At 29.9% G+C, this 10,728-nt stretch overlaps 1 protein-coding gene across 1 annotated transcript; it reads left to right on the forward strand.

Moving 5' to 3' along the window:
• Positions 1 to 8,064: 8,064 nt before the first annotated feature.
• Positions 8,065 to 9,135, forward strand: LOC133782520 (photosynthetic NDH subunit of lumenal location 3, chloroplastic). The gene is made up of 3 exons (XM_062221845.1): positions 8,065 to 8,401; positions 8,507 to 8,793; positions 8,897 to 9,135. The coding sequence occupies exons 1-3, from the start codon at positions 8,125 to 8,127 to the stop codon at positions 8,993 to 8,995; spliced, it is 663 nt and encodes a 220-aa protein (XP_062077829.1). The 5' UTR covers positions 8,065 to 8,124; the 3' UTR covers positions 8,996 to 9,135.
• The last annotated feature ends 1,593 nt before the right edge of the window (positions 9,136 to 10,728 follow it).

The following is a 10,728-nucleotide window of genomic DNA, read 5'->3' on the forward strand; positions in this document are numbered from 1 at the left end:
TTGAACCCTAGACCTCCTTGGCTTGCACCTTCACAACCTTGACCTGTTTTCCCCAAAAACCCCATTCATTTAGCTCAAAAACACAGCTCAAAACCAGCAAAACCCTAAAACCGAAAACCTCAAGAACTTACCTCAAATCTCTGATGTGATCTTGCTAATCCCTTGCCAATCCTCAAGCCTAGCTTAGGATCCTTGAGGCTCAGCTAACCCTAGCTTCCCACTGAGCTTAACCTCAAGAAAAATCAAGGGAAATGGTTGGGGGAGCCACAAACCGAATCTTCAAAGCCAAACCCTTCAGCTTTCCCTCTCTTTTCTTTTCTCTTCTTTCTTTCTTTCTGCCTATGCTTTTCTCTACAAAACCCACTAAGTATAAAGACCTTCTTTATTTTATCTCTTACAAGCCTAATGACCAAAATGCCCTCCCTTACTAAATCTAAACCTTTATGTCCATAAGGGGCATTTTAGTCATATTACCCAAATTCCCACTAATTCCTCAAGTGTTCCTAATAATTCCCGCTCGCTACCCAATACCAGATTAATCATCAAATATATTCTCAGATTCTCAATTAAACTCCCCAGGCTTAACCCAAGCCTGGTACAGGTTCCCGCTTTCACTTTCCACTAACCCGCTCATTCTAAGATCGTCTCGAGTCATAGATCACAGGTATCAACATAGTCATGCCCAACATGGCCAAATTACAAATATGCTCATTCAGGTCTACATGCATACTATTTCACATAGTCATGCATCACAATTAATCACATAATCATATAACGTGCATTAAATCATAGTCATGCATAAAACTCATTAAAGACACACACAGAATTTCTTTATGCCCTCCAGGCACACTATCCCAGGCCCTAAGCCTTAATACCGAATTTGGGGTCGTTACAATTGACATTCTATTATTTTCATTATTACTAACTATATTATTCTCTAAAAAAAAAAAAAAAACTATATTATTTTTGTGTATGAATGTAAATATTTTTAGTAAATATTAAGAAATTATAATTAATTATTCAACATCTTAAAAATATATAATATTTCACATATATATTAATTAATTTCTTATTTTTTTATTAAAATATACTACTATTATAAATTTTACAAATATAAAAAGTTTACTATTGTAATTTTACAAATAATTTTGATTATAATAAAATATATATTTTTACTTTTAAATTATTTATTTTTATTTTGAGTTAAAATAAAAAAAAATTATGAGAAGTTTAGTTAGAAAAATTATAAAAGTTAGAAATATTTCCTTAAACTATTGTAACTTGGAATATTTATATGCGACTGCCGCCAGGACCATGCCAAACAAAAGACATGGTCAAATCGTGGGAATGGAATAGTCATTCACAAACTATGTTTAAGCATGGACTGGAAAGAAAGTTCTTATATCAAAGTTTAAAAATTATGATATGATAATTTCGGATTCTTAACAAAATTGAATTCAGGACATTATAATTTTTAAATAACTCATATAATTTAAAATATATAGTTTTAATTTGAACTAAATTTCAATAATTTTGTGGCTTTAGGAGACTCTAAATATAACATATTCTGCCTTAACATACATGACATTTAAATTTGAAGTATTTGAAGAGAAAATATCAAATTTTCATGTACGTCAAAATTAGTTTTCCTTCTACGTTTTTATTCTACTAACCTAAGAAAGATGATGTGAGAATATAATTGATATATTTAGAGGGTGTATGGGTCAGTAACTAAAAATCTGTTTTTGTTACAATTTTTAAAAAAGAAAATTACTTGAGAAAAACAAAAAATTGTTTTTAGTTGATTAAAAAAAAAATTGTCAATGTTTTTTCTCATATAACTTTTTTCATTATTATTATCTTACTAACTTTCTCTCTCATTAATAAATCTCTTATCACTTTCTTTTTCATTAATTGATATCTCTTCACTTTCTCTAACATCACTTTCTCTCTCATCATTTTTTATTTTTTTATTTTCTCTCTCATCACTTATTGTCTCGTTATTTTCTCTATCATTACTTTCTATATCCTCATTTTCTCTTTCCTCATTTTTTCTATCTCTCCACTTTCTTTTTTATTTTTTTTCTTGCATCAATTTCTCTATTCTCAATTTTTCTTCCCCAAAATTTCTCCCCTTACTTTCTTTCTCCTTATTTCTCATCATTTTTTTTCACATTACTTTATCTCATTATTTATTACAAACTTTTAAAATATTTTTCTTTTTGTAAATATATTTATTAATTTTTTATTAAATATTTTTTTAAAAAAATAAAACTAAAAACATATTTTTAGAAATCATTAACTAAACAACTTTTATTTTTTGAAAATTACAAAAACTGTTTTCTGTTTTCATTTCTGAAAACACAATTTTGAAAACATAAAACAATGTCAAACATGCTCGATATTTCGTACAATTTTTTATCAAAAAATAAAATAAAAATTAGGGTTCTTGTATAAGAATATATTCTTTACATGTTTTTTTGTTATATTTTTTCGATTTTGGTATATTAAAGGTTTATATAATCACATTCAAAAATCGTAAAACCAACATGATTTCTACTTAAAGGATTGAGGTTCCATCTAAATATATTTAACTTTATGAGTGGATTAGTTAGTCCAATACCTATTAAATTGATTCTAATTCTCATGTATTACTAAATATAGTATTTTATTTGCACATTTTAACGGAATAAAATTTTGATATATATATTTTTTTCATTCTTCTTATACAAAACAAGCAAACAAAAAGGATAATTAAATTATTTTAGAAAATATAGGGCCTGTTTGTCTTTGTTTTCTGTTTTCTGTTTTCAAAGTTGTGTTATCAGAATTGAGAACAAAAAACAGATTTTGTAGTTTTCAAAAAACAAGAGATGTTTAGTTAATGTTTTCTAAAAACAATTTTTTTTTAATCTTAAATAAAAAATTAACAAATATATTTACAAAGATAAAAATCTTTTTAAAGTTTGTAATAAATAATGAGATAAAATCATTTGAAAGAAAAATGATGAAAAATAAGGAGTGAGAAAATTTGAAGAAATAGAAATTGAGAAGAGAGAAATTGATCGAAGCAAGAAAAAATGAGAGATAATGTAATGAGAAAGAAAGTGAAGAGAGAGAAGTGAGTAGAGAGAGAGGAAATGGCGAGAGAGAAAAAATGATGAGAGAGAAAATAAGGAAATATTAAGTGATGAAAGAGAAAGTGAGGATATAGTAAATGATGCAAGAGAAAATAAGGAGATAGAAAATGATGAAAAAGAAAATAGCAAGAGAGAAAGTGAAGAGAGAGAAAATGTAAGGAGAGAGAAAGTGATGAGAGAAAAAATACGGAGAGAGAAAGTGAAGAGAGAGAAAGTGAAGAGAGAGAAAATGATGTGAGAATAAATTATGTTAGATAATAATAATTAAAAAAGTAATGTGAGAAAAAAAAATATAGACAAAAAAAATTTGAGAATAACAGAAAACAACTTTTTGTTGTTCTCAAAATTTTCTGTTTTTTGTAACTTTGTTTTTAAAAATTGTTTTATGAAAACAACGCCAAACACCTCAACTTGTTTTCAAAAAACAGTTTTTAGCTTTTAAAAATAAAAAACAGTTTTTTAGTTAAGGAGCCAAACACCCTCATAGTTTCTCTCTCTCTCTCTTTTCAAACCAACCATTGCCTAAATGTTTAGACAAGTAAACTCTCGGAAGCTTTAAGAAGGACCTCAAAATTTAGTTGTGAAGCAGTCCATGAATGTAAATTGTTCAAACTTTTGGGTCCATTTTTTGTTATATTATTTTATAAATAATATAATATTTTGATTAAATGACTTATGTGACAAATAATAGAGTGTAACAAATGTTATTTTGTCAAATGTAATATATATTGTGGAGTTACAATTTGAGAAATGATTATCATAATAAGTTTTGTAACATATAAAGTAGAGTTACAATTCTCAAGAAATGATGATCATGAGTTTTGTAACTCTCACAAATATTCACAAAGTGTTCTTATGAGGAATGAAATAGTTTTTAAGACAAAAGTTTTGAACTTTGTTTAAGCCTTGAGATCTTCATCTTCTACCTCCTATTCTTATGTTGATTTACATAAGTTATGTAATCTCTTCTCATCTTTTTCTTTTACTTATGTAATATTATTTGTTATTATTGTATATATTGTGTCATTTTGATTGTAATCATCTCTATTGTTATATATTTCTAACAATCAAAGTTCTCATTGGAGAAGGATTAAGGTGACACTCTTGACACATCACAAGAGGTGGTGGCTAGAAAGGAGATGGAGAACTTTCATTAATGACATGTAATACACTATGGTAAGTATAAAGATAGATCTCAAACCACTTATGGGTAAGCATGATGGTTTAAATTTTATAATACACTATTTTACATAATAGTGTGGTGAGATATATTCACATGTTGATATGTTTTACATGTTGATTTGTGATTTTTGGTATATATATGTTGGTATAATTTTGTGATGTAAGATCTATAAAATATATGATATGTTAGTAGTTGATTAATTAACATATTGTGTAAATAATCTCTAGTGAATAACTGGGTAATGTGGTAGCATGTTATATAATTGTCTTATTTTATGGTAGTGAGAAATAATTTGTATGAGCTATATATGATATATATGTATGCGTGAGTTATCATATTAATATAATGGGTTATATGATAATTAAAGTAATGTTAATAGGAATGTGTTTGCCCTATTATGTTGTGATGAATTACCATTTATTTTGTGAATTATAAATTATTTGAGAATTTTAATTTTCTCATTTAAGAGATGAACATCTCATTTTATGAGATAAGAAAAAATGAACCTAAGGGGCTTACATCTTTTGATGATTGCGTCTTGCTATTGCATGAAAAATGGATCAAGGTGGATCCAAAATCATCTCTATTGTTAGAAATATATAACAATCAATAGTGAATAGATTGAAGAGAATTTTATTCATTTTTGTTAAAGATGGTGATATGTTAAAATTAATCGTAATGAGGAGATAATTTTAAAGTAAACCATGAAAAATTAAAGAATTTAAATTACTCAATGAGGTTTTATTTTTCTTTAATTTAAGTTTTTAAAATTGAAATCTTCAAATTGATTTTGATAAGAAAATCAATGGATGTCAAAATGGTGTTTTCAAAAAATCTCAAAGAGAATCTTAGAAAATGCACAAAAGTTGTTTAAGTGATTTTGAGATTATTTATACAACTAAAAATGAAAATTAGTGATTATTTGCTTGAGAAATTTTCACATGGTATTGGTGTCTACATATTTTATTTTTGTGAAATATAAAAGAAAGCAAACCACGTGAATGTTACTTTCAAAGGAGTGTGTCTTGCTTTTGCAAGTAAATGAGTCAAAATAAACTAACATTCATATTTTGTTTATGATCTATTGTGAGTTAATCATGTGGCATAATGACTCGTAATGAATTTTAGAATTATAAATCTAGATTTATCTTGGAAGATGAATGACTTAATAGAGAAGATATTTATATTTTAAAGTGATTTATCACTTTATGTAAAAAATGTGGGGGTGATGCCCCAAAGTTAATCAATTTACTTTGTTGAAAAATGATCGATTAATTTGGCCATCTTATTAAAATGAATACATAAAAGTTATGTGATTCGGAATTCCACACTCTAAATTACCTTAGCTATATATGTATAAAATGAATAATGCTTGATGTCTAAAGTCCTTGTTTGTGAGATATTTGATTCAAGAATGAATCAATTTAAAACATGAAGGGAGTTATAGAAACAAATAGGCTTTTCTATAATTAATATTCAAGAAAATGTGTTTATCTTAAGTATTAAAATGTGAAAATAGTGAGAGAGTTGACTTAGGGTCTCAAACTCACTATTTTGATGAATAAGAGGTGTAACTATTTTAATCAAACTATAGCCAGCACAATGTTTGAATAAAATAATGAGAGAGTGACGACTCATTAAGTATGCATACAAGAGAAAAGGAAATGATTCAAAATAGAATCAAACTTTTGAGAAGTTAATCGAAAACTTGACAAATAACTAAATTTTTTACAGAAGATTTAGTACATCTCGAGGGAGGGGACTAAAAATCCCTATAGAGATTCACGGTTGATGGTAACCTATCTTAATACTAGTTAAACTATTGTTAGGTTCAATAGGTAATAGCAAGTCAACTAAGTGAATGTGTATAATACTTAAAATTGTCTGATCTGAGATATAAGTACTAAGTGTTACAAATTGGAGGGTTAAAACCTAAATGTTTTTTTAATGGAACTTAGTCTTCAGATGACAAGTATCTTAAGAGCAACAAGATACTATAAAAGTTCCACCTATATGGAATTAGGTGTGGTGCCGCCTCACATGAGAATCGGGAATTCATTCTCAAGAAAAGTCCATATGAATGGATTTGTGTACATGACCATTAATGGTGCAAAAGCGAGTCATGATGTTCTCAAGTGAACATAACAAAAGTGTGTGTATTATCACTGATTTGTTATTAAGGATAATGTTTCGATGCTTCTGCAACCAAAATTTTAACAAATTATGTAATAATTACACTAAGGTAAAATTTAAGTCAAAATACATTTTACTTTATGCACTAATGCATTGGTTTTTATAGAGAGTTGAATTATTTAATCATGTGGAGGAATATTATATTATTTTATAATATAATGTTTGATTGATTAAATAAATGTTACAAATTATCTGTGACTAGAGAAGTATCATTTAATCAAGTGGATGAATGTTATATTATTTTGTAAATAATATAATATTTTGATTAAATGAATTATGTGACAAATAATAGAGTGTGACAAATGTTATTTTATCAAATATAACATGTATTGTGAAGTTATAATTTGATAAATGATGGTTGTAATAAGTTTTGTAATATATAGAATGAAGTTACAATTCTCAAGAAATGATAATTATAAGTTTTGTAACTCTCACAAATATTCACTAATTGATGTGTAAAAAGAGTTACACATCTTGAATTTGATTTTCATTTGCTAAATATTTTATAGTTGTTGTGTGCATATTTCTCCCAAGAGAGTTTGGTGGAATTAGAAAATCAAATTAATGGTAGATGAGAACTCTATATATAGAAACAATTTTGCTCACTTAGATATAATGTGTGAAAATGAAAAAATATACTACATAGATTTGAAAAATCGTGATGACATGCTCATTTTTAGAACACTATGATGAGTATGAAAAAATACTTGATAAATCCTTAGAAGCATTTCTAGATAGTATTCTCAAAGTGTTCTTATGAGAGAGAAAACATATTTTAAAATAAAAGTTTTGAACTTTGTTTAAGCTTCCTCTTCACTTATGTAATATTATTTGTTTATATAATTTTGATTGTTATATATATTTCTAACATTTTTGTCATTTGTTTGATTACTTACTAACCATGCAAAACAATCACGATAATAGTCCACAATACCTTGTATACGGTCGCGCATGGCAATGAAGTGTCTTTATCAATAATATTGTCCATCAGTTATGACAGTATTAGGATTTCAAAATACCAATCACTACCCTTTTTAATAATGAAAAAAACACCCATATTTTAATATATGTTATTACCTAAGTCTTTCTTTCTAAAGAATTTCCAGCCTCAATAATTATCCACTGACCAATTTTTTAAGTTAATCAGATGGTATATTGTACAGTCTCCTTGAAATTCTTTGCCAATGTTTTTTTAACTGTTAAAGACTCCTAAAAATATGGCCCACGCGTAGTATTACATCATAAGGTAAAATAAATATGTTCAAGAGTGGAATTTCCCTTAGATTTTGATTGCCACTATCAATTCTCAAGTCGACACTTGGAGCCAGCATTATGACAAACAAAAGACATGGTCAAATTGTGGGGACTCATTCACAAACTAAAGTTTAAATTTAAACCATATGGTGAGAAATGCAATATTTTTGTTAAAAAAGTAAAACAAAAAGGTGTAATTTTGTAAAGTATTGAAAATGACCAAATTATCCTTGATAAGGGATATCTTTCTGGTGGTCACAAGTGGCCTGCTCTTTACAAACGGATATAACTGAAATTCTAGCGCCACACTCAGGTTTGCTCAAAATTGCATTCTCTTCACTCAATTCTTCCACCATGGCCCGTTTGGCTAACTTCAATGGAGTCTCTGAAACTCTGCCAGGGATTCAAAGTTTTCCGAGCCTCCAAAGGGCCAAAAAGAGAGTAGAAATAGTTGGCTTTCTAGGCAAGAAGAAGGATGATTCTCAAGAACACACCCTGAAAACAACAAGAAGGCTAGCACTAGGCCTTGCCTCCATTGCACTTGTTGGGAAAACTTGCAATGGCGTATCTTTCGCTGAAGACAATGGTTTTTGGATAGATGGCCGTATTCCTCTTCCTTCTGTCGATAACAGTAAGTACACAAGAACTTAGGCTACAGATTTTGGCAAATTGTAGTCACATTAGTCATTGGTATGATTGGTTTCTTTTTCCTCTTTTTGAATACTAATTATGACAGAAATTGCAAATGAGAACACGGGCACTCGTTCTTTTCTGAAGAAGAGAATCTTCATGGCTAATATAGGGCTCAAAGGAAGAATGTATAGGCTAAGGAAATATGCCTTTGATCTCCTTGCTATGGAAGATTTGATTGGGAAAGACACATTGAACTATGTTCAAAAGTTTATTAAGATCAAGTCAACATTCATGTATTATGATTTCGATAAGGTAATCACTGCAGCACCATTTGATGACAAGCAGCCTCTCTTAGATTTGGCTAACAGATTGTTTGACAGTGTGGAGAAGGTAAACATCAATTCAAAATAAACATATTATTTATTTATTTTTCTAATGGTTCTTCTTACCATTACGGCTGCCTAACAAATTTTTGGTTTGAAATTATTTACAGCTTGATGCTGCTGTTAAGCAGCGAAATATACTACAGACAGAAGCAACTTATAAAGACACAAAGGTTATTCTCCAAGAGGTCATGGCCCGAATGGCATAGACGTGTAAAAATATGTTTTTGGCTACAAGAGCAGAGTTTGATTTATTATCTAAATGGGGTTTTTTATAAAAACTCATTTCATACATATTAACCCTTTGTTTCTTTTTAGTCTTACTCTATATAATATTATCTTCTCTTCACTTGGCAAATATCAACAAATTGGATGTGTGTTCAAAGTTTCCACTAACATTATCAAGCAAAAGAGTAATGTCAGTTTTCATAGTAACCTGAAACATCTGTTGATTGCATTTTTCGCTATCAACTAATTAAGTTAAAGCTTAAAGAAATGAAGTAAAGAACACAGAGATTTACATGGTTCAAATTATTAATTAACACTAGTCCACGAGACGATTGTATTAGGGTTTGAGGAGCTTGAGGAGTCAAGCTTTTATGGAGATTTAAACAACATTTTTGCAATGCTCTGAATATCAAAAGTTGAGATCCTTTACATTGTGAGTCCTAGTCCTATTTATAGATGGCTCAGGGTGATTAATTCCCATAGTGGGGTTTATTATAAAACATTCCCCATTAATTGGGGTATAAACTCTAATAAACATAACCTATTATAATTAAGGCTATGGTGGGCCCACACAGGGCTAATTTATGAGGTTTCAACCCACCACTACTTGGGGTGACACGCCACTGACAATGTCAGGGGGTAGCCGCATGTTTCCCTATGTCAGGCGACGCATTGGGACATGTTGTTTGTCACCTGTACGGATTCAACACCACTACTAGTGGAAACAGTAACTTTGTCAGACGGCCGCTTGTGGTCAAGATTCATTGTGCATGACACCTGACACAATGCTCCAGGGCCCGAGAAGCCTAATTACTCTCTAATGACACCCACGTGTCACTAGTGAAAACACAGACAACATTTTCCCCCAAGTCTTCACTTGTTGTAACGTCCTGAATTTGTTATTAAGGTCGAGTGCCTTGATTACTGTGTCAGGAGGGCATAATCAAATTTATATGTAGAATTAATTGAATATATGTGTGAATATGCAGTATAAATGATTTATATGGTAATGTGAATAATTATGCATTTTATGTGTATTAAATATGCATGTGGGCCCGTTTTTGTAAATTAGGGCATATTTGTAATTTTTGACCCGTTGAGGGTATATTTGTATTATGTATACTTTATGAGTGAGACCCCAATGTTATGGGGATACATTTGAGATGTATGGTCCAAGGCGATCCTAGTGAGCAGATTAGTAGAATATTCACAATGGGGTTAAATACCCGATTCGGGGTGAGCCTAGGGGTATTTTGGGAAACCTAATGAGTATTCGGGATTTATCGTGTAACGGGTAGTTATTTGGTGATTATTTGAGTATGTCAGGATTGATTGAGAATTTATAGGGTTATTTGAGGATTAGCGGGAAATGTGGCAAATGATCATTTTGCCCTTGAGGGCATTAAAGGGAAAGCACTTGGGTTAGGGGCGCTATGGTCTTTTCCTATCCTTTGATTGGTCTTAGCTAAGGCTGGAAGCCTTGAGGACACTTAGTAAACAAAATAAGACTCTCTCTCTCTCTCTCCCTCCCATGTTTGCTCTCTCTCAATCTCATAGTGAAAGCTTTGGAAGATTGAAAGGGAAGAGCACTAAATCTTTGAATTTTGGGGCAAGGATTGCTGGGAAAATTGAAGCTCAGTGGAGCTAGGAGCTTCTAAGCTAAAGGGATCAACTAGGATCGATCTGAATAGGGGTAATTGGAAGTTTTAGGTTT

This window comes from Humulus lupulus, chromosome 6 (genome assembly GCF_963169125.1).
Source record: "Humulus lupulus chromosome 6, drHumLupu1.1, whole genome shotgun sequence".
Lineage (NCBI taxonomy): Eukaryota > Viridiplantae > Streptophyta > Magnoliopsida > Rosales > Cannabaceae > Humulus > Humulus lupulus.